This window comes from Perognathus longimembris, chromosome 2 (assembly GCF_023159225.1).
Source record: "Perognathus longimembris pacificus isolate PPM17 chromosome 2, ASM2315922v1, whole genome shotgun sequence".
Classification (NCBI taxonomy): Eukaryota; Metazoa; Chordata; class Mammalia; order Rodentia; family Heteromyidae; genus Perognathus; species Perognathus longimembris.
In genome coordinates, this window is record NC_063162.1 from 145,814,425 (window position 1) to 145,841,989 (window position 27,565).

Genomic DNA, 27,565 nt, shown 5'->3' on the forward strand with positions numbered 1-27,565 from the left:
CCCCCCCCCCCCCCCACACACACACAAACGCCCGCCGCTCGGCCCCGGGCCACCCCCCTCTCCCCGAGAACTTAACCGGGCGGGAAGAGCGGGGAGGTGCCCGAGGGAGCGGAGGCTGCGATTTCCGCGGGAACCGACCGCCAATCGGATTCTCCAGTCTTCCCTGTTCTCCCGCCCCTTCCGGTTCCGTCCTCCGCCTTCTCGAACCGCATTGGACGACGCAGTTTCCCAGGGAGCGCTACGCGCTTGCGTGCGGCCGGGGCGGAGGGTGGGGGGAGGCCCCTGGCGTCGGCTGGCTGGACGCATGCGCAGCGGGCGTCGGGAGGCGGGGGTGGGGACGCGGAGGAAGCTTCGGCCTCGGTGGTTTTTTTTCTTTTTTTTTTTTTGGTTTGTGGGCGGTTCGCTCTCAACCCGGGAAAAGCGGGAAATGGCGGCGGCGCGCGCGGATTCCCGACCTGCCCTGCAGAAAAAGGGTCTTATGGCCGCTGACAGGAGGGGCAGGTGAGAAGGGGAAACCGACCCGGAGTGCTTTCGGGGGTGGGGGTGGGGGGTCCAAGGTTGAGCGGGCCGCGGTCGCCGACGTGCAGTCCGGTTGTCGGCCCCGGCCCCCCGGAGCACCCCCCCCCCGCCCGCCAGCCGCCGGGGCCCCACGTCCTGCCGAGGGTGGGGACCGGCACCGAGCCCGCAGGTGGCTCAGGCTCGCCCCCACGCGGGCGGCGGGCGGCGGGCGGGCCTCCCGGTCCCCGCCCCTGGGCAGAGCCCGCCCCGGCGGCCTCCCTTTGTTTAGCTTCTGCTTGAGGGTCGCACGGGCCGGGTCTCCACCTTTCTCTCTCTCTCTCTCTCTCTTTCTAATCCTTCTTTTTAAAACACCCCCCTCCCCATCCGTTTCTCGAGTCCTGAATCGGAGGAACTGCATTCTCTCTCCTTGAAAACCCGTGAGACCTTCTGCAGACCTCGGTTGCTGGTCAGGGTGTGCATTTGATTTGATGGCTATCCATCTCCCGCAAGGGAGATTTCCCTGCAAGTGAAAAAAAATATATATATATATTATATATACAGATACAAGTGTGTGTGTGTGTAAGCGTTGCACACAGGCCCTTGGAGATGGGGCACCAGGACGTTTCTGGGTCTCAGGTTGTATCACTTTGCCCCTGCCACCTCCTGAATGACAGCATCCTAGAGCGCACACTGTCATGCCTCCTGGAAGGGGGAACCTTCCAGAAGGACACAGAATCAAAACTCTTGAGAATTCCCTTCCCTTTCCTACAGGGTCCCAAATGCCAGGTGACTGAAAAGTTGACATTAAGAATCTCCTCGTGTAGAACTAGGGAAACTGATGGGAAGCGCGGGGGGGGGGGGGGGGGAGGGACGGAGAGAATATTTCGATAAAAAGGATGGCATTGACTGCGATCCCTTGTACTCGCACACTAACAGGTTGAATTGAAACCCCCTTGTACAACTACTTAATGTTGTCAAACCCTTATGAATGAAATAGAGGAAGGAGTAAGAGTGCCGTGTGAATAGCGCTTCACTTAGAAACTAGTGAGCTGTTGGGTGAAAATGCAAGCCTGGAACGTAAAAGAAAGTTCAAAATTGGGAGTCGCTGAGTTGAGTGATGTGTCTGGATGAGATTGCCGAGGGTAGAAGCTGTTTACAGGAGGAGCCCTGGTACAGTATCAGGATCTTAAAACAGACCCAAGTTCCCCTGAAGAGAATTATAGAGTGTAGGAGGCAGAGAGTACCTAAAGAGAGTGGTGTGTGAAAACTAAGGGAAGACAGTTTTAAGGAGTTGATGTTACTGGTAAACTAAATTCTGCACCATTGTTTATGTGCCCTACAGAAAATCCTCCCAACCAGCACTGTCATCCCTATACCAGAATTTCTGTGGGTTATTGTTACTGTTTTGGTGTCTTTCAAAGTGTGTCTTGTTATTGTTTTCGTTTTGTTGATAATGGTACTTGAACTCAGGACTCAGGCTCCCCCTTGGCTTTTCCTTCCAGGCTGACATTCTGCCACTTAGCCACAGCGCCAGTTCCTTAAGGTAGTTCTTAAAAGGCTCTGATTTGTGTAGATTTTGTTGCAGCAGGGTCTAGTGAATGCTTGGGAGTGACAGTATTCTGAACACTTCTGCCTTGGGATCTCAATTCCTGCCTTCTTGGATCTCTGAGTTCCCACCAGTTCCTCCTTTTCTGAGTATATGTATAAGCCATGTGCATCAATATTTCACTGAGTTGAAGATATATGTTTTTCTTCCACGTTTTATTATCTTTGAAACCAAGATCTATTTAAAAACAGGCTTAAAGTTATAAACAGAACCTGCCACATCTTTCTCACACGGACACCAGGCCCTGAATGGTATCATGTATTTGAAAACTATGGAAACTGAAGAGCTCTAAATCTGTGTGTATATTAGGTAAATAGATGATGTGTATTGGATATGGGTTTTCTTAGTTCGTAAGCAGAAGTTGGTCTTTGCAACTATATAGCTAAACTAAGGAATCTTGAAATAAAGCTATCTCAACTTAGTTAACTAAATTACCAAAATAATTTAACCATTACTTGCACTAACCCTGTGATTTCAAATTTCATTGATTGTGTTCATCATTGATATGTTTCTACCTTTTTTTTGTGTTTTTAAATCATACTTTGTGCTTATTCACATCTTACAGGATTCTGATAATTTCCAGTGTTATTTCTCTGAGGAATTTAAGCCTGAAGAGTGTATGTCTATTAAACCTGGACATTTGGCTTTACTTTTTGCCATTGTATTAAGTTATTTCATTCCTTATCTAAAATTATGTTAAACTAAAATTAATTTTACATGAATGATATGAAATGTTTTCTAAGTTTAGTTTGAATCGAAATTGGTATATCAAAGAAATATTCCTTTTCCTTAATATGTGGTTGGTTGTATATATTACTCCAAGCAAAGTAGACATTTCCCTCTTTTCATTAGACCATCTCATATGGTCTCAGTTAAATATACTTGATAAGAATTATACATCACTACCCTATGTCAGTGTGTTATTACTTACTGCATCTCGATTTTAATTGGACTCAATAAAATATACTGATTTGGAGAATAACTCGTATTCATTGTGTTGTTCTTTCCCACACCTCTTTCACTCCCTGTATCAACCCTTGTACCGCATACATAGTCTTTTTGTTTATCTCCTGTCTGTAGGTTACTGGGAGTGTGCGGGATGCACCCTGATCATCAGGAAACTCTGAAAAAGAACAGAGTGGTGCTGGCCAAGCAACTTTTGCTGAGCGAACTGTTGGAACATCTCCTGGAGAAGGACATCATCACTCTGGAAATGCGGGAGCTCATTCAGGTATCAAGGTGAAAGAGAGGAGCCAAGAAGAGAGAGACGCCTTAGGTAGAAGAGCGCATGGTTGAGTATGGAACAAACACGGTGTTTTACTACGAAAATGGAAATGCCCTTCGAACACTGGAGAGTTTGGTAGAAAATATACAGAGTTCCAGATTAACAGGGAGGACAGCACCTGGAAATCCTCTCCCTAGACATGGAGTCTTCAGATGGGTGTAGTCCCCACTTGGAAAGCACAAGTGGAAGTACAGGATTCTAGCTGGTTAAGTCAATACAGTCTTCTCTTTTATTCCTGTATCTTAGGCCAAAGTGGGCAGTTTCAGCCAGAACGTGGAACTCCTTAACTTACTTCCCAAGAGGGGGCCCCAGGCTTTTGATGCCTTCTGTGAGGCGCTGAGGGAGACCAAGCAGGGTCACCTGGAAGACCTGTTGCTCACGACCCTCTCTGATCTTCAGCGTGTACTCCCACCGGTATGGAGTCCTAGATATGTGCTATCTTGGGAAGACTTTGGCTAGAAAAGGGTTTCATTTTGGCGGGGATAGGGTTGGGGAGACTAGATTTTGTTATATTTGTACTGAACCATTTCCCTAAGGTCTTCATGCTGCGTCCCAATTTCTTACAGTTGAGCTGTGACTATGATGTGAGCCTCCCTTTCCCAGTGTGTGAGTCCCATCCCCCTCACAAGCAACTCCGCCTGTCTACAGGTGAGAATTGGTGGGGTAAAGGAGGTCTCACAGGTTGACTTACCTGTTTTTTACTGTTACCTGGCTTTTCCCATCGGATGAGATATTTCATATGGGGAACAGATCCCTCAGTGAATTTGTTAGGATCTGGGGGACATTTCCCTTCTCTCATAGATAACATTCTTTAAGGTAATTGGCCCTTTGAGCAATATATACAGGTAGGAAATGCCTACGCATGATTGGACAATCTTTTCTTGGAAGTTCAATGAAAAAAGATTACATTTGAGGCTACTCACCTGTCCTCATCACCCGGCTTTTCTGAAATAGGGCTTTCCACCATTCAGGAAGTTGGATACCTACTTCATGCAGAGAAGCCAAGTAAAGAGAACCTGGTTGTGAGCTAAAGCTAACAAGAGTCTGTCTCCTCCTGGAGCTTACAGATGGGGGATGTACAAAACATCAGTTCTGAGGGTTGCCTATAAAGTTGTGGTGATGTACTAGGATTGCTGTCTAAACTATTACTAGTTGGTTGAGTCTCTGCCTGTACCGTAGATACTGTGGAACACTCCCTAGATAATGGAGATGGTCCGCCCTGCCTTCAGGTGAAGCCTTGTACTCCGGAATTCTATCAGAAACACCACCAGCTAGTAAGTCTTGTATAACAACAGAATGAAGAGAGTTGGGCAATAAGATACTTTTCCCGAGCATCTGATCCTAGTTTGCATGTGTGGTTCCTTACCACTTTATTATTCAGAAAGTCATTGTGGAGAGAATGCTATCTGGGGGAATTTCTATTTTCAGGGTTGTTTTTATTTTTTTTAATTTGTTTTTGCTTTTAAGGAAATGCTTAATCTAGCTGAGGAATCATGGTTTTGGTTTCTTCCATCAAGAAGCTCTTGGTCTAACTTGCCTTCTTGCCTTAGGCCTACAGATTACAATCTCGGCCCCGTGGCCTGGCACTGGTGCTAAGCAATGTACACTTCACTGGCGAGAAAGATCTGGAATTTCGCTCTGGAGGAGATGTGGACCACAGTACTTTAGTCACCCTCTTCAAGCATTTGGGCTTCAGTATCCGTGTTTTACATGACCAGACTGCACAGGTACTTGAGGGGGGGAAAGACTGATATGTAAATTAAAGAACTGGGCTATCCTTTGAGACCAGACTCTTCTGCTGCAGTGCTTTCTGGGTGTGTCTTACAAGTTAGTTGCTCATCATACCCTCTCACTTACTCTGTTCTATTTCCCTCCTTGCAATCTAGTAAAAACGATAGGGCCCGCCAGCTGTTTCAAGACTGACATCTCAGACTAGCTGTGCTTTCATGGAGTAATAATAGTCCCGGGTTAGGTAGGTTCTTTTACATGTTCAGAAATTTGATTCTCAGTCACTCAGGAAGTGATGAGACACCGAGATTTACCCTAACCAACTCAGAAAAGATATTTATAAACCAAGACTGCTCAGGACATTTACTTCTTAGTATCATTACTTAAGAGACCAATTAATGTTTAACTGATTGCTTGGGCAGATACAATTGTTGCAAAGAAAGTTTTCTAAAATTACTCTTGTCAGTATTGTTTCATGGTAATAAACTGTGTGCCTTTCTCAATTGTATGGCTACAAGTCCTGTCTTAGAGTAGATCACTTCTGGATTAGAGTCTCTCAAGCGATAAGTTACTGTGTTTCCTTATAGATTATTTCTTTATTGCAGCTCTGTTGTGCTTTTGCTTTATCTTTAGGATTTCTGTTTTGAAGCTGGTTGGTCTCAGCTGTCCTGCTTCTGTGGAAATAGTTACACATTTGCTGTACATTAGGTGTAGCATCAGTGGATGTCAAGTGTTGTCCTTTATGTCCTAGGGTTTTTTTTCTGCTTGCTGGTAATGGCTGTTATAGCAATGGCTGGAACAGCCTTTTCATTCATCGAGAATTGAAGTATGTTACATGCTGTCCTGAGAGGTCTGCTGGGCAAAAAAGAAGCAGGAGTAGCCTGTCCACCTCAGCTGCTACTAAACTGTTACCCCAACAAAATACATGCTGTGTATCTTTTCCTTGACATTTTAGTCTAGCCATTCCTTTTACTGGCAATCTATTAGGTTATAGTTTTCTAAATTGTTACTTAGTCAAGAAGAGATTTTATATACCTGAGACTTAAAGGTACCATACTGAGTCACCAAATAGCTATATACTGCTGACTTTTTTAGAAAACATTCAGTAGATTTGTTGAGTCTGTAAAGCAACTTCATAAGTGTTGTTTTCATTTTTCCTAAGTCTGAGGTAGATTCAAGGGCCTAATGAATCTTATTCTCTGGTTATGTCACTCTGTAACTGGGACTACAGTAAAGTAAAATTTCAAGTACCTTATAATAGAGAACCAGATTAGCTACCAACTTTTTTTTTAATAGAGGCATTGAGTTCAAGGGACTTCACATGGATGAGAGAGTAAGTTTTTATATCAACAGAAGAGGAAATTTGCCCTCTATGCCTAAGGACCAAACAAGATGAAAGTCTTCTGTAAGAAGCGAAGAGTAAGAACTGCCTGCGTAGATGTGGTCAGAAGAAGGAATGGAGTAGGAGGGTCTTAGAGAGGCAGCTAAGGCAGAGGGTTTGGTGAAGGCATGCTAGGCTAGGGAATGGTGCATAGGTGAAATGTCATCAGCCTGAGACTTGGAGTGGATGCCATAATGTAATGTGTTGGGCACCTGCACACTTTTCTTCTCCGGTGACCCTCTCTAGAGACTATTCAATAATTATTTGGTAAGCAAAACCAAAAACCAGAACCACCAATTTTAAGATCTTACTTAAAAACAGGAAATAGTCAAATTAATTCTTGGTGGTGCTAATGAGGGAACACTGGTTTGTTGCTGCCAAAGTCTGGTTTTAGCGTTTCTCTTAGTCATTAAATTCCGGTATGTGTACGTCAAGAGGTTAATACACCACATTAGGACATAAATCTCCATTTCTAAAGCAGCACATTTCTTTTTACCAGATGTTGCCGTTTTTTCACTTGCTTTGCTTCGCCAGCTACAGTGAAAAATGTAAAGATAAGCTATGGGTCGTCTCCAAGAAGTACAGCCACTCATACAATTTTGCCAGTAATTTCTGAGAGTTCACAGGTTATTCTCATGTGTCTTACAATACACTCAAAATATAAGAACTATGCTGTTTAATTTTATCAGAAATAAGTCTCTGGACCCTACTCTTTCTTCCCCTCCTCCCTCCCCGTTTTTCATGGGATCGAACCTTGGGCCTCGTGTGCTAACACAGGTACTATACCACTTGAACTGTACCATTTTAAGCTATATTATATGTGGGAAAATCCTGCAAAAAATAAGAATCCACATTTGTTGAATGGTTTATTCTTATTAAGCTCAGTTACAATGTGTATGCGTTCTTGTCCTGCTCTTTGTTGTGTTTTGCCTCCTGACCTAATCATCTCAGAGTTCAAAATACAGGTGACCAAATTTGTAATTTCTATTTCATTCTTTAGGCAAAACTAATCCCTTTATTGTCTATTAAACTCTCATGGCCAACTCCATAAGAACATCCACAGCCATATATTCCCTTGAAATTATATATTTTATAAACAGATGACCTTAAGTTATCATTATGATTGGTTCCTGTTAGCCCAGAAAGTATACATACATTTTCAACAAAATCAATATTTCTCTTTCCATTGCAGTCTTCCAAATACCTTATAAATATTTTAATTGTATACCAAATAGGTAGCTTAGCAGGTTTTATACCTTAGATCCCAGGGTCAGAGGACTTAATAAAATGTTTTGCTGTTGCCAGAATTTTACATCTGTCCCACGTTCCTAGGCAGTGCTGGGGTGGCTGCTTTCTGCTCTGACTGTATCACAGAAGTGTGTCCTTCAAGGTCAAAACCAAATGAACTGGCTCTTGTGTATTTATCTCAGGTGGGAGATATCTTGAATATCTTGGATATCTTGAAATGCTAAGGAGGCATAGGTTTAAAAATTGTTATACTGTTAGATAGTATACAGCATTCTGATAGAAGAACCAAAAGCTTAAATCACTGGTGTAAGTATAAGGCAACTTAAGATGAGTAAGATTCTAAAGTTGGACTCCAACGTTAAGCAGCAATAGGTTACTTTAATTTTTTAAAAGGCATTATTACTCTTAGACATCCTTATAATAATGATACATTTATGCAGTAAAAAGTAATGTTTCTATATTGTCTCGTTCAATCTTCTCAAATTAAGAACACATTGACTTGTAATAACTTTCTTACAAAGTGAAAAGTGGAATTTTGAAGGACTAAATATGTCCTACCTTATGAGATGGGTCTGAGCCATGTATGGGATCATTCGTGTTCACTCCACGCAAAGCATTTTACACAGAAATTGTCATTGTCTCATGGATATTTATGATCCCCGAAAGAAAACACCAGACAAGTGTTGCTGTTCATTACTATCATGACACTGGTACCCGCTGCTACAGAGCAGTTTATTTTTCTGTAGCTGAATAGATATGGTCATTACTGCATCATTTTTGTATAAGGACACTTGCTCTAAGGAAGGATTTGTTTGATCAGGAAATGAATCAAAATTGATTAGCTCACAAAGCTTTGTTAGTAACTTACTTTATCCAAGACTTACTGTCTCAGTCTGCAAACATGTGTTCAGAATTTTGTGTCCGAAGTCATGCACATTTTTCTAATGAGTGCATAGATTTTTTTTAGGTCTCTGACTTCTCATATCTGATCACAGGAATATACAAAATACATTTTACCTTCTAATAGCTTAGGGTTTTTTTTTATTAAATACTTGTACAAAGGAGTTTCAGTTCCATAAGTTAAATTATGAGTACAAGGCACCTTGATCAAAGTCCCTCCTTCCATTTTTCTCTCCCATCTTTCCTCATCCTGTCCCTACCATCAAGTAATTCAATTTTAAAATTATTTTCCATTGAATCGGACTGCATTTGCTCACCCTTCCTCCCTCCTTTCTTTTGCCCTCCCTCTCTTCCTCAACCTCCCTACCTACCCCAAACCTCTTTTGGCTTCCTAGTATTCATTTTGTAGTTTGGAATTTTAAACAGAAAACCAGAGGTGGGTGCTTGTATCGGTGCTGACTCGTGAGCTATCCTGAAAGGTGTTTGTCTTGTAGGAAATGCAAGAGAAACTCCAGAGTTTTGCACAGTTACCTGAACACCGCGTCACAGACTCCTGCATCGTGGCGCTCCTCTCACATGGTGTGGAGGGCAGCATCTACGGTGTGGATGGCAAATTGCTCCAGGTGCGTTTAATGCTGCACAAGCCCGCTTGTCGGCACTGGGCCGCCTCGCCCCCCACTGATGTCTTCCTATTGATAGCAGGTGGCTCCCTGACCTCTCCCTTATCTCTCTGGCAGCTCCAAGAGGTTTTCCGGCTCTTTGACAATGCCAACTGTCCAAGCCTACAGAACAAGCCAAAAATGTTCTTCATCCAGGCCTGCCGTGGAGGTGAGTGCCTGGCCGGCCAGCGCCTGGGTGGCGGCTCCTGGACGGCCTCCCACCAGCTCTCACTCTGCTGTTTGCTCCTCTCAGGTGCTATCGGATCCCTTGGGCACCTCCTTCTGTTCACTGCTGCCACCGCCTCTCTTGCTCTGTAAGTGTCTCCCAATGCATGGGGTGTGCGGGGACTTGGGCAGCCCATGGCTCAGGCTGGTCAATCTCTGTGCACCACCATATCCTGTTTTCAGGAGCTCTTGTCAGTGTCTACCTTTTTTTTCCCTGAGAAATGGACTCTTCCCTGCTTTGTAACTGTGACATACTCTTCTTTTTTTGTTGTAACTCATCTGAAGGATTTTCCGCTTATCTCCTTCCTATCCCTCTTACTTTCTTTCCTCTTTTCCCCCTCTCTGTTCCCTTTCCACTTCCTCCTTGTACTCGTATGTTTACCTGTGCTTCCATCCTTGCCTTCTTCCTTCATCATTCATGGGTCGTGCAGGGGAGCAGTACAGAATCGATGTCAGCCCTGGACTCTCTCCCGAGCTGGTGCTGTCCCTCTTCTTTCTCGCATGTAGTCTGTTCTACCCCTTTAAGAGCCAAGCCTCTGTGACAAGGCTTAGAAGACACACAGGCCTCCTCATCCTGGAGGAAAACAGTAGTCATTAAGAGTTCTAAATTTGGAGTCAAATTCTCACTCTGCTACTTAGTAATTATATGGATTAGAGAAGCTACTTTGCATCCCTCCACCTCAGTTCCTTTCATATAAAACATGAACATTTCATATCGCTATACCTTCATCTTAAAGTTGTGGTGATTAGGTGGAAGAGCTTACTTAACCTAGTACCTGGTTCATGGTAAATCCACAGAGAAAGGCAGCTGCGACTGCTCAGTGTAATCAGTGCCCTCAAGGGGCTTATGGTTTGGGTAACAGTGTACTTTGTCCAAACATGCAGGTGACTTATTTTTCCTTATATGATAGAGTTAATATTGTTTTCCTAGTCTAGGGGCTGGGAATATGGCCTAGTGGCAAGAGTGCTTGCCTCGTATACATGAGGCCCTGGGTTCAATTCCCCAACACCACATATATAGAAAATGGCCGGAAGTGGCGCTGTGGCTCAAGTGGCAGAGTGCTAGCCTTGAGCGGGAAGAAGCCAGGGGCAGTGCTCAGGCCCTGAGTCCAAGCCCCAGGACTGGCCAAAAAAAGAAAGTAGAAGTGTACAGGTGAAGGAGTATGCCGTTATAATAAGTCATAATAAGTCATTTTAAGAGAGGTTAATTGTGGATAGGATAAGACTTGGACCCAGAATATATAATTTACAAAGGTCGAGGGGTAGGGGAGGCAGAGGGAGGGAGAGGGGGCAAGAGAGAAAAGGACGCATCCTTTCTATTATGTAACATCCCCTGATGCTCAGATCTAATTAAAAAGCTGAGCATCTGTGTAAGTTTACAGTGAAATGCAGCTTATCACAGGAAGTTGAGCAGCTAATTACAAATCTTTAGTCACAGCTGAGATTTGGGACTTCAGATAATAGTAAGGAACCATTGGGTGCTTAAGTAGGAAATAATGTGATGAATTTTTCTGGAAAAGTCACCACAGCACAGAGTTGCACTCACGAAAGAGCATCTGAGGGTAGGAAGGAACTTAATTTTTCATTCATTACTGCCTCCCCAGGCCTCGAGCTCTGCCTGACGCATGGTGCCACTTATAAATACTGAATGAATAATGCATGACAGTTTTATCTGTCTAGAAAATTATAACAGTAATATGAAAAGCAGAAAAGGGGATATTGTGACGAAAGACCCAGTGGCACTCACTGAATAATAGATCTACACCTTGAAAGCAAGAGACAGGTTCTTGTCCCTTAGAGGACATGCTTAGCTTGGCCTACTTTAGGAGTCATTGCCAGGAAAACAAAACATTACTGGCCAGTTTCTTCTGAACTCAGATGTGTATACAGTACTGGGTCTAAACAGGGAGAAATGGTTTCTTTTCTGGAATAATCTAAATCTTTTGCATTGCCTCTCCAACTTCTCTAAAAATTAGATCCATTCTAGCCAGGCACGGTAGCTCGCACCTGCAATCCTAGCTGTTCAGGAGGCTGTGATCTGAAGATCCTGGTTCAAAGCCAGCCCAGAAAAGAAAGTCTGAGAGACTCTTACCTCCACTAAACTACCAAAAAAAACACACCCCAAAACCAGAAGTGGAGCTGTGGCTCAAGTGGTAAAATGCTAGCCTTGAGCAAAAGTAGTTCAGGGACAGTGGTCAGGCCCTTCATTCAAGCCCCAGAACCAGCACCCAAACAAGCATAAATTAAATCCATTGATTCTAGCAATGAGTAAGAAAGCCATGTGAGGCCTTGTGTTCAAGCACCTCCTCCCACCCCAAGAGTGAGAAAGAGGCAGAGGAGAGAATATGTATATACACAGAGAGAGAAATTAAATTAATCCATTAAGAGATGGCCAGAAGTTAGTTGTTTTTAGGAAAATTTGAACATACTAGTCTTCCTGCCATATTTGGTAATACAGTTAATGTCTGTAAAAGCTTTGTCTCAATTGACTCTTGTTGGACTGTAAACTTAATGAGGGCAGTGATTTTTTTTTCCTCACTGTGTCTCTAGGTCTTACTAGGGAGTATTGCCTGGTACTTGGACATTGATCGATGAAGTTTTATTGAATCAGTGAATCTTTGTCCATTTCACCACAGTTCTTCAAATATCTCTTCTTTGCTAGACCCTGAATATATCTCATCAAGCAGGAAATACTGAAAGTCTTATCTTTAGTGTATTGATCTGTGTGTCTTCCTTGTCTCCCTTTTCTACAGACAGCACCGCTGCCTAGCCCCAAGATAAAACAGCAACTTGGATTTCTTTTTCAGTTTTGTAGGAGAAAATAATCAGATTATTTCCATTTTAAGTTCTTCCTTTTTTGAGTTTTCTAAATCTTGAATGTTTGTGATTATTTGACTTATGAAATTGGTCAACAAGTAGTAAATGCTTTTAAAGTATCAAAAACACCTTGGAAATCACTGATCATGCTTATTGTTACAAATTTGGGGTCTTTTTGTTTGTGATAGTTTGAGATTGTGATTTTTAGTGAACAGGTTTTTGCGTGTGTTGGTTTGGGTTTTGCTTATGTGACAAAACTGAACAGTGTTTCATTATACAATGCAGTTAAAAAAAAAAAACACCCCGTAACATTCAGATATGTTGATAACTGAGCAAGTTATCGACAAATTATAGACTTGGATAGTTTTTAATTCCACTTACGAGGATTCCTTAATTTGACACCTTCTGCCTTACTTGGAAGGGCAAACGATCTGGCCTTGTTCGTGTGCATGTGCTTGAGTGCAGTGCCTAGCCTGCAAAAGGTGCCCTCTGAGTAATGGATGCATGCATGCTGGGAAAGTAATGTACATGTGTGGGTTTTGTTTGTTTGTTTTTAATCCATCAGCAATAGGTTGGAGGCAACAGCTGGAACGGGCTCTTCCCAGTCATGGTTATAGGGAATTCGGGCTTGCCTGTGACAGGCCCGTGACACAGAGGGGGAAAATAACATCTTTGTCCATTCTGTCTGCCTTTCTGCAGATGAGACCGACCGTGGGGTTGACCAGCAAGATGGAAAGAACCATGGAGGATCCCCCGGGTGCGAGGAGAGTGATGCAGGCAAGGAGGAGCTGCTGAAGATGAGACTGCCCACACGCTCAGACATGATATGTGGCTATGCCTGCCTCAAAGGTAGTCTGGGTCTGGAGAGCCTACTCTTCTAGAGTGGAGTTCGTTTTTCATGGTAGGCTGACTGGGAAGGGCACCCAGTGCAGTACCAGCCCAGCTGTGACCCTCACATATCCGGTTGCAGGGACTGCTGCCATGCGCAACACCAAACGGGGTTCCTGGTACATTGAGGCGCTCACTCAGGTGTTCTCTGAGCGGGCTTGTGACATGCACGTGGCTGACATGCTGGTTAAGGTGAGTCAGCTCGGGCTGCCTCCCTGAGCCCTTGTGTCTCCACAGTGCCATCCTCCCCCCCCTCCTCCCTTCCCTTGCACTGGTTTCATGGTCCCTTTACCATCCCCGTGGGCTTGTGTCGTGGAAGTGCAAAGCAGTCTCAGACTCTGGATCATTGGTTCTGCCTTCCCAGGTGAATGCCCTTATAAAGGAGCGTGAAGGCTATGCCCCTGGCACAGAGTTCCACCGATGCAAGGAGATGTCTGAGTACTGTAGCACTCTGTGCCGTCACCTCTACCTGTTCCCAGGACACCCTCCCACGTGATGCCACCTTCCTGTTATCCATGCTGTTGGGAGCCATTGGACCAGCCAGAGGCACCATAGAGCCTTTCCTTCAGGATGAATGGTTTCTGTTCTGCCCCCTCAGGGATGTGGGACTCTCCCGGGCTTGTTTCCTGTGCCCATCATCTCCACCTTGGTAACTTGACTCCAGGCCAGCCTCTCCTGGGTGGCACTGGCTCCTGGTAGAGCCGGCGACTCTGGCCACACTTGTTTCGGGGATCGTTTTGTCTGTGGCCTGGCAGGTGATGTGAACACGATGTGGTCATGGAAGAGGGCATGTGGATCGCTGGTGTTTGTCGTATTCTGTTCTTGTGGCTTTTAGGTAGCACTTTTGTTATTGCTTTCAGTTCAAACACCTCAGAGACCATCTACTCTTTTCATGTTCCAGCCCCTTTTGTACCATGGTGAGAGTGGAAGGTGTCCTTATTTAACGTAGACATTTTCATTTGGCTTGAAGAGGCAATTGTGACAGCCTCACGCTGCATCTGTGGGCGCAGGATGGGGGTCCCTGTGCCTCCCTGTCAGGACTGCAATGCCAGGAGAAAGACAAGCTTCTCAGAACTTCCTGTGCTCCTTTGAGTTAGTTCCGAGCACGAAGCCTTTCAACAGAGCCTAGGGTCTACATGCCTTGCATTTGGAAATACAATGATTTTTCGTGGTTGGTCTTTTCCTGAGCTGTTAGGCTTTCAGGAGTCTCGGCCAAAGGCCAGGAAGAGTGGTGTACACCTCCTTCCACTGTCACCTGTAATATGTCTGCTTTTTCCTTCCTGGGAGGTGTCACTTCCCATGCAGTCAGCTATGCCTCATATCTAGATGGATGTGTAAGCTCCCTGTTTCATCTCATCCTGTTCACCACTGCCACCAGGTCTGTCTGGCATACTCCTGCATTTGATTTTTTAGCTGCTCGGGGTGTAACAGTACCTTGTTCCTGCCCTCTCCTCCTCTGTCAGACTCTCCTTTAATTTTGTGGCCATGGCTCTCTTTCTATATTTCTGTTTAATGCATATATTACTATACAGATGTTACTCTTTCAACCGAGAAACTCCCTGTCTCTCTGCCTTTGAAAACTTCCTGTTCTTTAAGGCCTTCTTTTGTATTTCCATTCTTGTCTTCCTTTAGTCTGTTTTCCACATAACACCGAAGTGTGTGTGATGTCAATTTCTATAGATACTGATCTTCTGGAGCCTACATCTTTCAGTTCCTTTAGCTGTCCCTCTGCCCCCTCTCCCTCTCCCCCGCAATATGTGCCATTTTTCCTCACCTCATAAAACATACCTAGAGTTGAAAACCTTATATTTTTAGATCCTTTACTGCTTGGAGCCCATTGACTTCATATTATACCTCGTAAGATCCATGTTCCCTACTCTACTTGATTGAGTTCTTACCTTTGCCTTGAACCTTATTTGGTGGTAATGTCTCACTGTGCTCCAGCCCCAGTGACCTTGATTTCTCAGATGTTCTGTGTTCTCCATCCTTCCACTTTTTTTTCTTTCCTTTTGCTGGTACTGGGGCTTGAATTCAGAGTCTCGCACTTGTTTGGCTCGCTTGCTTGCGGCTGGTACTGTAGCAGTTGAGCCATACCTCCAGTCTGACTTTTTGTTGGTTAGATAAGAGTTTTGTGGGCCTTTCAGCATGAGCTAGCTTTAAACTGATCCTCCAGATCTCAGCCTCTTGAGTAGAGGAGTGAGTCATCAGTGCCCAGCTTCCATCCCGTGTTCTTGAATAAGAGTGGCATCTCATTCTTTAAGTATGATGGGCCTCCCCAGGTCATTCTGTCTGCAAACAGTCTTCTGTATCTCTTAATTACTACATCCTATTAGTCCTTCAGTGTACTTACTGCAATCTGCAGTAATATATTTTCTTGTTTTGCTTACTCATTTTTACCTCCCCTTGGCTGCAAATTCAAAGAGGATACAAACCCTGCATTTCTTACTCATCAGTATACAACTGGAGTCCAGCACTTATTAGGTCTTCAATAAATGTTTGTTGAATGACAGAAGGAGGAAAGTATCCAACCCTTCCTAGAATCCTACTTTTGGGCAGAATTTCCCATTTGACATTATGTACAGTTTAGTATTTTCAGTCTATGTTTTTCTCAGTTATTTTTATCTACTGATATTTTTAGATCCTTGAAGACAAACGACCTGTGAAACAACTTCCTTCACATCTCCCATGGTGCCTAGAAAAATGCTAGGCCCGAAGTAGTAGTCAAGGTGCTCAATTAATGTTTGTTCCATGCCAGGTTGTTTGGAGACTTTCTGCCAAGTCCTGCCTTTGGGTCAGTCAGTCAGTATAGGATGGACATATTTGAGTGGTTGAACTTTTCCACTTGCCACTGCCAAGATTTTGTATTGCCATCAGGTGCCAAATAAATGTTGATGTTTGTTACCGAAGTGTGTGTGATGTCAATTTCTATAGATACTGATCTTCTGGAGCCTACATCTTTCAGTTCCTTTAGCTGTCTCTCCTAACCCTCTGCCCCCTTTCCCTCTCCCCCGCAATATGTGCCATTTTTCCTCACCTCATAAAACATACCTAGAGTTGAAAACCTTATATTTTTATTGCTCTTTTTGTATGTGTTAGTTGGCATAGCCTAGGAACTTCTCATGGTCAGATAAGATGAAAGAATTACACAAGCAGTGTTAGTTCTGGTTTACTTGATTATAAGATAGAGGCTGGAATAATAGACAGGGCTAGAATAGGAAGATGACATGGAAAGGATAGTAGGATTTTATTTAGCAACTTGGTCCAAGATTTAAGGTTTCTCTAGGGTGGGCAAGTTATATATAATAGAGAATTCTAGGACAGTAGAAAAGACAGGTTAACATGGACTGTTAAGTTGAGAAGTACTTGGTTCATTCCTGGAGAGGTGCATGCCTGGCACTTGGGTTAGGGACGGTCTAGCAAATGGTGGGACATTCTGTAACAACATTGGGTAGGAAACAGCTATGAAAGTTGCTGAGGAATACAAAAGAGCAAAAGGTATTGAAGCACTGACGCACATCACCAGATAATAATGAGCTTGGTGTGAAAACATTGGGAACAGTAAGTATGAAAAGCAGTTGGTTGTATACTGCAGCGTAAAACGTCTCAAAAGGTGAGACACGAAAGTCTAGGCAAGGTTAAGAGGTTACTGAATAGTGAAAGCGAGTACCCATTTTTAGGGATAGGAAAGTGAAGGTGGATGCAAGGAAGATGCAAGGTGGATGAGCCGGGAATCACAAAGCCATGTCAGAGCTGGAGCCCATGTCCTTCTCACCCGTCCTTAGGGCGTCAGGTTGAATTTCACAGCTCTGTTCCCTTCCCCCACTTACCTCTGCCAGGGGATTCTCTTCTAAAATTATCCCCCTCCCTGAGCTGGGGGCTGCCCTCTGCTGCCCTTCTCTATCCTGTTCCCAGCTTGGGAAAGGAAAACAGGAAGAACTGAAACAAGCAAGGTATCAGATCAAAGTGTAGTTTCAGAAGAAAAGGGGAGGAGACTGAGGAGGAAGAAGACAGGAGTAGTTGCCTGGTCTGTTGTGGGCACTGAATGTGGAGCCTTCCATCTTACCAGCATACCCATGAGGGAAGCATTTTCCCATGTTTTTTAGAAGATTAAGAGACTCAGAAACTGAACTACCAAAAGAGATAGAAATGTAGCCATAGAGCATGAATTCTGGAATTTTGTCTGTATCATTTTACATGCTTGCTCTGCCTTTAAAAATGTTGGAGGCCTTGGCCAAGATACCCAATACCGTCAGTTACCCTTACTTTAAAGAAGCTTGCTGGGCTCTAGTGGCTCATGTGTGTAATCCTAGCTACGCAGAAGACTGAGATTTGAGGATTCTGGTTCAAGCCAGCCTAGGCAAGAAAGTTCAGGAAACTTCTCTCTGATTACCAACCAAAACAAGCCGGAGTGGGGCTGTGGCTCAAGTGGTAGAGTGCTAGTCTTGAGAAAAAAAAGTTTAGAGACAGTTCCCAGGCCCCGAGTTCAAACTCTAGGACCAACACAAAAACAAACTTTTCTGCTTTGAGCAGTATGGATGAGAATTACATATGATGATGTAGGGAAAGGGCATTGTGTTTGTAAAGCCTGGATGGAGTGGAAGAGATGTATGGTGCTACTGGAAAGGTGTAATCTATTAGATAGGGGGAGGAATGAAGGAGAACAAGGCTGATAAGGAATAGAGAAGTGAACACCAATGAAGTCTACTGTAAACAGGTGTCCAGAAAAGCAGTAGTTGATTTGCTGAAATTTAAACAGTGAGCATGAATTCCATACTGCCTGGATATGCAGAAGGAATAGATGACTGAAAGCACAAGTATGATGACTGTAGTTAATCTTTAGTACATTGGTGAGGCTGGAGTTGAAAAACAAGAATATAACAGAAAGAAAACTCTATGCAGAAAGTTTTTTTAAGTATGCTGAAAGACTATCTCCTAACAATTGCCAATATCCCCAAGATAGGTTTTCTTATGGGTTCCTTGTATCTTACTTCGTACAACCTTCTTTCAGATCATATATAGATTTTAACCTTTTACTATCAGACTCTAGGAGAATTATTTAAAATTTCAGAAGAAAATATATATCATTCGTGTTTATTTATAAATTTGCTTTCAAGTTGAGAAGCATCACAGGACTACATAGAAGCCCATCTTTGGCTCTCCAAATCAGAACCTAAGCACTAGGACCAATGGGCTATTGGAATGAAGGATGAGCCTGACAGGACAGCATGCATGAGCTTTAAACTACTCCTAATTTTGGTTTTGGTTTTGGTTTTTTTTGTTTGTTTGTTTTATTTTTTACCAGTCCTGGGGTGGGGACTCAAGGCCTGAGCACTGTCCCTGGCTTCATTTTGCTCAAGGCTAGCACTCTACCACTTGAGCCACAGCGCCACTTCGGCTTTTTTCTGTATATGTGGTGCTGAGGAATCGAACCCAGGGCTTCATGTATACGAGGCGAGCACTTTACCACTAGGCCATATTCCCAGCCCCATTACTCCTAATTTTGAACACAAGAAAATTTACTCTCTGGCAGAGTAGATAGCCTGTCATTGTCCTTAGTCCTCCTAATTTAAGACTGGGTTCTAGGATTGTAGTGGGTGGTTTTGCTTGGAAACTACATGCTTCCAGTAGGTCTGGCCAGTATGAATAGCTTCACAGTCCTGCTGGTGTCTGCCTTCAACTGTTAGTCCATGACTGAGCTGCTTTGTTTTTGTGACCCGATACAGGAACAGTAAGGAAACCATAATTGCATCTGATAACTTATTTTTAAAAGTTCTTTATAGGGGGGAAAAAAAACAAAGGAAAGGGTGATACTGTCCAAAAACAAATGCACTCACTACGTGACTTATGAAATGATAACCCCTCTGTACAAAAAAATTATATATGTATATATATTTTTAAAATATAGAAACTCTACCTTCAGATTTCACAAAGAGGTGAAAAATCTGTTTCTGAAGCCCTTCAAGAATATAGTTTCACTTCAGTAATCTTCTTTATTAAAAAGTGTTCCTCTATTCAGGAGGCTGAGATGTAAGGATTAAGGTTCGAAGCCAACCTGGGAAGACAAAGTGGAGGTATATCTCAAGATAGATAGCCTGAGCGAAGCTAAACGGGCTTTAGGCTCTGCATTCAAGTTCATTTCTCTCCCTCTCTCTCTCTCTCTCTCTCTCTCTCTCTCTCTCTCTCTCTCTCACACACACACACACACACACACACACACACACGAAACAAAGTGCAGGGTATGATACAGACCCTTTAATCCCTCAGCCATCCAACATTTGTTATCTGCGGGTGAAATAAGCCTTGGGATTCATAGGACTAATGCTGGAAAAGATGTCCGTTTTTTGTTTTACCTTATTGGTACGTAACTGACAAATAGGAATTGTGTGTATTTATGATGCAAAGATTTATGTGTACATTGTGAAATCACTATAATCAAACTACTATCAAGGTAGTTTACCATCACCTCATGGTTACTTCTGTGTATATGTGGTGAGAACTCTTAAGATCAAATATTTTTTATTTGAAATTTGCTACCTTCAGCAAATTTCAAGTATTAAATACAGTTTTGAGAACTAGTCACCATTGTGGACTTTAGATCGGCCAGAATTTAACTCATCCCGAATGACTGGAACGTGGTACCCTTTGACCCAGTATCTGTGTCTACCCAGTACCAACTCTCCTGACCCAGCCCAGGGCAACTGCTCTCTGCTCTGCTGCTATGACTTTCCCTTTTGTAGATTCCACGTGCAAATGAGATTATGCAGTAGTTGAATGTATCTGGCATATTTTTACATAGTCTGTGTCTTCTGGATTCATCCATGTCACAGCTGCAGATTCATTTTTATCTGAATACTATGTATTGTTGACTAGTAGTCCATTGTCTTGTACACAATATTTTCTTTATTGTCTGTTGATAGATACTAAGGTTGTTTCATATTCTAGATAATGCTGCAAGGAACAAAGATATACATTTACTTCTTAAAGACTAGGATCTGTTTCCCTCTGGATACCTACCCACAAGTAGAACTGCTGGATCATGTGGTAGTTATAGTTCTAATTTGGCAGGGAATGTCCATCCTGTTAACCATAAGGACTGTGCCCCTGTTCCCACTCACAGTAGTCTCTCTGCATTCTCCCCAGTACTTGCTAAGTTTAGTCTTGATCAAAAATGAGTAGCCATTCTAACAGGTGTGAAAGGGTATCTCACTGTAGTTTTGATTTCATTTCCCTGGCAGCTAGTGATATTGAGCACTTAGGAACGGTACTGTCCAACGAGTCTATCCCCATTTGCTACAGTCACTTCCATTTATCTTACATTAAAATTGAAGTACATGTGGAGTGTCCCTACCCTGTGGTTCCTGAACCTGCTTGGCGATGGATCCCAAACCTCACTTTTCCTCAGTCTAGCTTTTCTTCTAGAGTGGTTTTAGAGGGAAAGAATGTTTTGGGAAGATTGGTGGGGGGAAACAAACAAACAAAAAAATGCAATGTCGTGTGGAATAGTCTGGCCTTGGACAAAAATTAGTTTATTGACCAGAAAAGGGAAGAATAGATTACTTCATCATATTTTGATTGTCGTACTCACCGTGAGAAACACTCCTCCCCTTCCCTACGCCTCTGGTCCACTTCCCTTCCCTTCTCCTCTGTTATCTAACCTGCGCTAATAAAGATGTCTTGAGCAGCACAATCTAAATGGACCTTCGGTCCCTCCCGTAGGTCAGAGCTGGTAGTATAGCTGGCACACGTGATTCTGGGAAACGGGAGCCATCCTTTGCTTCCCACGAGCATTCCACACCCAGTGGGTGATCAGGGTGGGACCCCAGGGTTATTATTATTAGCAGCCTCCAGTAGACACAGGGTAGAGCTGCAGGAGAGAATGAAATATAACGGATGGGAGGAGTTGATCAGATGTTCGGGATCCAGATGAGGACCCAGCCCTGCAAAGGTGCCAAGCTGAGGACAAGCCAACGGGAAGAGATGGCTGAGCGACGCCAGCTCTTCTCCCAGGTGAGTTCACTTGTCCGGTCTTCCCAGATCTTTGAAAGACTTCATCCAGCACCACTGTTCCCTGTGCCTTCTACATAATCAGATTGCGATAGCAGCCTTGAAGGGGCTCCACACACAGGCCTGGAGGCATACTAAGCAGTTCCCCATCCTGATCTGGGTGGTATTTATAGAGGGACCAGTTTCCTGGAGCTGGAAGCCTACTAGTGACTCGGGAGGGGACAATGCTGCTGGCTTGCAGAGGGAATTCCCTGTGGGGCTGTCCCACAGGTTCTCCCCAGCCCCCACTGCACTCACACCTGCTTCGACCCCAAGCAGATCAGATGTGGCAGTGGGGGGGGGGGGGGTCATGTGATGGAGAGGCAGCTATAAATAGCTGGAGGTGGGCATGCTGCCCCAGACGCCTTGGGGACAGGCAAGAGCAGAGGCTTAAGGAGCTGCACTGGGGCTAGAACAGGGGGGGCAGGCAGGCCAAGGCCTGACCTGGGCTGTGGGGGCAACGCATGGAGCGGTCCCAGTCCCAGCGGCATGGGGGTGAACAAAGCTGGTGGGGTAGCGCCCCCCAGTACCAGTATGTGCCCTTTGAACACTGCACCAGCTACGGCCTGCCTTCAGAGAATGGAGGCCTTCAGCACCGGCTCCGGAAGGATGTGGGTCTCCGGCACAATGCCCATCCTACACAGGTAAAGTTTGGGGGACACGGAAGGGTGGGTACTGAGACTGTGGGCCCAGAGCTTGGTGAAAATTAGGAATCTGTGAAAAGAGGGAGCATTGTTTATTTGCTTAAAGTACAGGGTAATATGTTCACAATATGAAAATCCTCCAGAGGTCGGTAGATCACCTGAGAATGCATTTAGAAATGCATGCACTAATCCTATGTAGCCTGTACTAATAGAATACGTGAATCCTGTGAGGACCAGCAGAGCCGCACATGCACAGAGAACTCGGGCTTACATAACCTACCCAGAGTGATTCTGCAGGACGAGGCTACAGGTGTCCCCCATGCCTTCACCCCATGCAGACACCATGGGAATTTCTGCCAAGTGATCACACACATATACACACGCACGCACACACACACACCTACAGAAGACAGAAAAATGGAGTTGGGATGAGTAGAGAAAACAGACTGAGTAGCTTATGAGTGGTCAAAGATAGACCAGGTGTCAAAATGAATAGAAAAATCGAATCCAGCTTTTAGGACTCGGAGATGTAACTCTGGGAAGGCACTTGCCTGGGCTGGATGAAGTGTCAGATCTCAGCACACCAAGTCTGAAAAACAAAACATGTTCTGTGAAGTGCAAAGCACTCAGAAAGATGCTGAGGTGGGAACAGGGTTGGGGACTCTAGGGCGGGGGAATGGGGATGGACATGAGGAACAGAGAGGTGAAATTGCTCTTTGGGAATACACAGGTGATGATTAGTAAGCATGCCTCCAACTGCAAAAAATACAGGGTGAGACACCGGATGGAGGTGGCTGGCAGGCAGAAGATGAAAGTGTAGAAGGTCCTGCAGGTGTCCAGAAGGGTGGGCTGTGCAGATGATCTCAGCACTGGGGTCAAAAGCTTCGCTTCCAGTGAGGCATTGTGAGGAGACAGGAAGGGGTCTGCTGAGAGGACGGGAGGAGGAGGAGGAGGAGGGGGAGGAGGAGGGGGAGGGGGAGGGGGAAGAGGGGGAGGCAGAGGAGGAGGAGGAGGAGGAGGAGACGACTGATTTTCACTCCACATCCCCCTAGGCATCTAGAAAAGGGAGTTAAGCCCTTTCTGGGGACAGTGGGGGCACTTGGTGAAGTGGCCTGATGTTCCATTTAGGAAAGGAAAGCAAGTTGGTTTGGGGAGGAATAGAATTCACCTAGTTTCCACAAGACAAGTTTTCTTTATTTAATTTTTATAATGGAAAATTCCAGTTACACAAAAATAGAATGATGTCATAAAACCCCAGGCACACAACCATCATCCGTATCTTTTCAGGATTGTTGAAGGTATCTTTCTCATTTCCATCCTCTCCCCTCCACACATGCTAGAGTACCTGCATGCTTTATACACTTCCTAGACATTGCATCCTTTATACACCTTAGAGAAATCAAGGGGTTTTGATTCTCCCCCTCATGCAAACCTGCCATGCTGTGGTGATTCGTGCTACACCAGCAGGATGCATCTGGCTTTAGTAGTGTCTTCCCCACCTAGGTTCTGGAAGGAATCACACTCTTTCCTATCTCTGCCAGCCTGAAACCCTCAGGAAGCCAAGGCAGCCTGTTTTACCTGGCCTTCGCTGGTAGTATTTTCCATCTCTGGATCCCAGGCACGGTTTGGAGGGAAACACTATGCCCCCCATCACAAACCTCATCCCAGGAAAGGAAACAGGCATGAGCAGGCAGTTACTTGTGTGTCTTTAGCACCAAGGCATAAAACTCTTCTGCTCATATTGTGAAATCAGATCTACCCAGACTCAAACTCAACAACATTGCCTGGCCTGACCCTAGCTCTGGAGGACAATTTCGTGTAGCAGAAAGGGACAGACAGACTCAGAGCATTCAGCACTCTTGTGCACTGCACAGAAACACTTGCTACCCCACCCTCCTCACCTTAATTTGAGAAGAAGCAGATTGACTTGCCTGATCAGGCCTGGCTCCTATTTGTGCCTATAAGCCCTGAAAGATAAGATGGTTGAAGACCCAGGGGCCTCCAAGAAGATGAACACAAGAGTTATCTACCCTGATAGAATATAAAAGCTTTATGTGTCAAAAATAGCCACCTGCTGGCTAGGCCACTCGGTCCTTTCCCTGCGCGTGTTAGGATCCCAAGCACAGAAGCAGGTAAGATCTGCGGAAAGTGTAGAGACAGACATGCAGCAAACAGTGGTGGGTGCATACAATGTTCACGTGGTACACATGTCCAATCTGAGCACAGTTCTCTGGATGTCTTCTAAGTAGAAACCTGCCTCCTTAAGGAAGGCTACTGTAGGCCTGAGTCAAAGTGGGGATGGATAAATGGGGGGGGGGGGAGGAAGCAGGGAGGGAATGTAGAGAGTAGAGAGATGAATGCAGGAATGACCACAACGCATCCTGAAAGCAGCCATCAAGGCTCAGGATCCCAAACAGCTAGCTCTCCTTTTCTCTGAATCTCTGTGATGCCCTCTATCCTTTGAGTCTATAGGATGCCCGTCTATTCTTTTTGGCTCCCATAAGACACTGCCCATTCTTCATCCATTCAGATTTATGGCCATCACAAAGAGCGCTACTCAGACAAGGAGCAGAGTGTGGGGATGCCCAAGAAGATGGGCTCCAGTTCTACTCTGGACAGCAAGGATGAGGACCACTATTCTAAATGTCAAGGTGATGGGGACTGAGGAATAAAGGAATCTGGAATAGAAGGAGGTACAGGGATTAAGAGAATGGTTTAGATCTGTTATACACACACACACACACACACACACACACACACACACACACACACACACAAGCCCTCTAGGTATGAGGGCCCACCACCTCCTTATACTTTGTTCCCTCTGTGTTTCACAACCCCAAGAAACCAAACTTTTAGGAGGGACATCATAGGGAAATGGGGTTTGGGGCCTTCTGAAAAGACACAGGCAGCAAGTGACAGATGTAGAGAGGTCCAGGCCCAATTCTTCCCCCTCCACTTCTCAGCCACGCTCCCAGAGTAGTGACCCGTGAGCGGCTTCTCTCTTCGTTTACTCTTCCCTCTTCCTAGGTTGTGTTCACCGCCTGGGACAAGTGGTGAGAAGGAAGTTGGGGGAAGACTGGATCTTTCTGGTGCTCCTGGGCCTATTGATGGCTCTGGTCAGCTGGTGCATGGACTATGTCAGTGCCAAGAGTCTTCAGGGTAGGTCCTCGGTGGCCCGCTGCCCTCTGCCTTCTCCACACAGAGGCTCTCCCGGGAGTTTCCACCTGTGTCCGGCGAGATGCGTTTGGGCAGGCGATGCTTTGAGGAGGGGCATGCTGTCAAAAGGGGTCAGGTGGGATTCTGCCACGGGACAAGACCGAACGCATGGGTACCTGAGCACCACGCAACGCCTTTTCTACCTGCTTCCACGCAAGTTATGGGGGCTCCTGCTTTGCAGTTGCACACACGTTCCAGGTTCCCTGGGATTCTTCCCAGCTTTAGAACTGAAGGCCTAGGCAAGCCTGGTGGGTGCTCACACCACAGCCTCTGTCAGGGGCTCCAGCCTCATACTCATTGCAGACAGCTCCTGGGTACCTTTGTCAGGGAATGTCAAGGGCACTTTGCTTCCTGCAGCTCGAGCTTCCCACATCGACTATGGAGTCCTAACCCTGCCATGGTGGGCAGACCGGATGTCCAGGGGGTCTGGGTGTGGGAGTGAAGGTAAGATCGCCACTGCCGTCACCCCGTCCTCCCCTCCTCCACTGATCCAGGTGCCTGTCCCTGCAGCCTACAAGTGGACCTACGCCCAGATGCAGCCCAGCCTCCCCCTGCAATACCTGGCCTGGGTCACCTTCCCGCTGGTCCTCATCCTCTTCAGTGCCCTCTTCTGCCACCTCATCTCTCCCCAGGCTGTTGGTGAGAACTTGCTAGGAGACTCCACACAACCTGTTCCCCTCTGACCTCCTCCTGTCCTCCAGCCCCCACCCCCCGCCCTCCAGCATGGTCCTCCCCACCATGGTCTCTTCCACCCGTTTCCATTGTCATCTCCCAGGTAACCTTTCACTTGCAACTACGCATAATCCTTTTGAAACCATGTTTAGGCTCTGGAATCCCTGAAATGAAGACCATCCTTCGAGGGGTTGTTCTGAAAGAATATCTCACACTCAAAGCCTTCGTGGCCAAGGTGGTAGCCCTGACTGCTGGGTTGGGCAGCGGTATCCCTGTGGGGAAAGAGGTGTGTGTGTGTGTGTGGATTACAGCAGCGTGAGCTGAGAGAGGGAGAGAGGGAGGGAGGGAGGGAGGGAAGGGATGAGAATAAACGAACTCAATCTAGAGGGCGCTCTGGGAGCAGAAGTAGATTGCAGATGACCAAGGAGTGGTGGGGAGGAGAAACCTTGGCAACTTCCTCCTCCTGGGGAGGAATGATAACTATCAGAGCTGGGGAACCTTAGAACAATCGGTCTGGACATTGTTCATCTTCGGGGCTGGCACATTTTGTGCTGTGGTCTTATCCACTGAGGGATGCTGATGACCAGTATCCCTGATCACAGCCTCCTGGGTGACAGGCAGAATGCCTCCAGACATTGCCAGATGTTCCTGGGAGGCGGGGGGGGGGGGGGGGGGGGCGAGGCGGGAGAGAGGGACAGGGAATCTTCTGTTCCGCAAAGTCCAAACCCATTGCCCTGTCCTCATAGGAGAAAACACTTAGAAGCCACATTTTATTCAAGGTAACACTTCCGGTCTCCTGTAACCCCACCCTTCTGTGCACTCCTGCCTGCCTTATTCTGCACTGACCCCCTTTGTCCTGCCTCCCATCCCTCAAACTGGTCCTTAGTCAGACCTGTGCATTTGCTAGCCCCTCTGCCCAAAACACTTTTCTTTCTGACACCCAGGTACCTCAATCTCAAATCGTTATAACTGCCAGAGACACTGCCCCATCCGCTGCTCTCTCCTCTCTCTCCCTCATTTGTGTTCTTTGAAAAGGGAAGACATTGGCTTTTCACCTCCCTTCTCCTAAACCACTGTCTAGAGTAGAACATTCTAGATCAAGGGAGCTACAAAGTCTCCCCTGAGGCAGTCCTCTCAACCAAGCCCTCTTTCCCTGCTCTCTTCCAGGGCCCTTTCGTCCACATCGCCAGCATCTGTGCTGCCGTCCTCAGCAAGTTCATGTCCATGTTCTGCGGGGTCTACGAGGTAAGGCTGAGACCGTCCGGAACCATAGGGGCGGGTGGGCAGAGGCCAGCCAGCTGCGTGTGTACAAGGCGCTGGGGGTGGCTGCCTGCGCCTGCTCCAGGCTGGCCGTGGCGCTGAAGGGGCATCTACTAACCCATGCTCCGCTTCTCCGTGCCCCGCCCCCAGCCACGTAACACCTCTGCCTAGCCTATGTCTGTCCTCCTCCTGCCCGGCCCTCCCTGCTCGGTGCCTCTCCATGGTGGGGCCTGCCCTGTGGAACTCTGCCAGTCCGCCTGGCTCCCCTGTGTCAGTTCACCTCCACATTCCTTCTGGAAAAGATCTCTGCCCCTTCACAGTTGCCAACACCCACCCCCGTGCCTCCTCAAGTACTGTGTGCCCCTCCCACCCTCCCACCCCCTGTCTGGCGTGCTTCTCTGTTGCAGACCATGCCTGGGCAGCTTGACCTCCTGGTGCCAGCCTGTGCAGTGGGCGTGGGCTGCTGCTTTGCAGCCCCTGTTGGAGGCAAGT

At 45.8% G+C, this 27,565-nt stretch overlaps 2 protein-coding genes across 6 annotated transcripts in view; both read left to right on the forward strand.

Annotated features, from left to right (window-relative positions):
* Positions 1-86: 86 nt before the first annotated feature.
* Casp2 (caspase 2) lies at positions 87-14,888 on the forward strand. Of its 3 annotated transcripts, XM_048340392.1 has the most exons (11): positions 87-501; positions 3,185-3,335; positions 3,636-3,803; positions 3,956-4,037; positions 4,569-4,663; positions 4,940-5,116; positions 9,141-9,269; positions 9,384-9,474; positions 13,047-13,196; positions 13,318-13,427; positions 13,600-14,888. In XM_048340392.1, exons 1-11 carry the CDS (start codon positions 305-307, stop codon positions 13,729-13,731), a joined length of 1,482 nt encoding a protein of 493 aa, XP_048196349.1. In that variant the 5' UTR covers positions 87-304; the 3' UTR covers positions 13,732-14,888. The 3 variants fall into 3 exon arrangements, with proteins under 3 accessions (XP_048196349.1, XP_048196350.1, XP_048196351.1); XM_048340393.1 differs by lacking the exon at positions 3,636-3,803; XM_048340394.1 differs by lacking the exons at positions 13,047-13,196; positions 13,318-13,427; positions 13,600-14,888 and adding an exon at positions 9,559-9,623.
* A 6,778-nt stretch (positions 14,889-21,666) lies between these two features.
* Positions 21,667-27,565, forward strand: part of Clcn1 (chloride voltage-gated channel 1) — a 31,235-nt gene continuing 25,336 nt past the window's right edge. For 2 of the 3 annotated variants that reach the window (XM_048340388.1, XM_048340390.1), the window contains exons 1-6: positions 21,667-21,922; positions 24,453-24,573; positions 24,953-25,084; positions 25,652-25,780; positions 25,966-26,099; positions 26,981-27,058. In XM_048340388.1, the coding sequence (XP_048196345.1) occupies positions 21,743-21,922; positions 24,453-24,573; positions 24,953-25,084; positions 25,652-25,780; positions 25,966-26,099; positions 26,981-27,058 (774 nt within the window). In that variant the 5' untranslated portion in view covers positions 21,667-21,742. Of the gene's footprint in view, positions 21,923-24,452; positions 24,574-24,952; positions 25,085-25,635; positions 25,781-25,965; positions 26,100-26,980; positions 27,059-27,565 lie in introns of those variants that run through there. The other variant, XM_048340389.1, reaches the window with a different exon arrangement.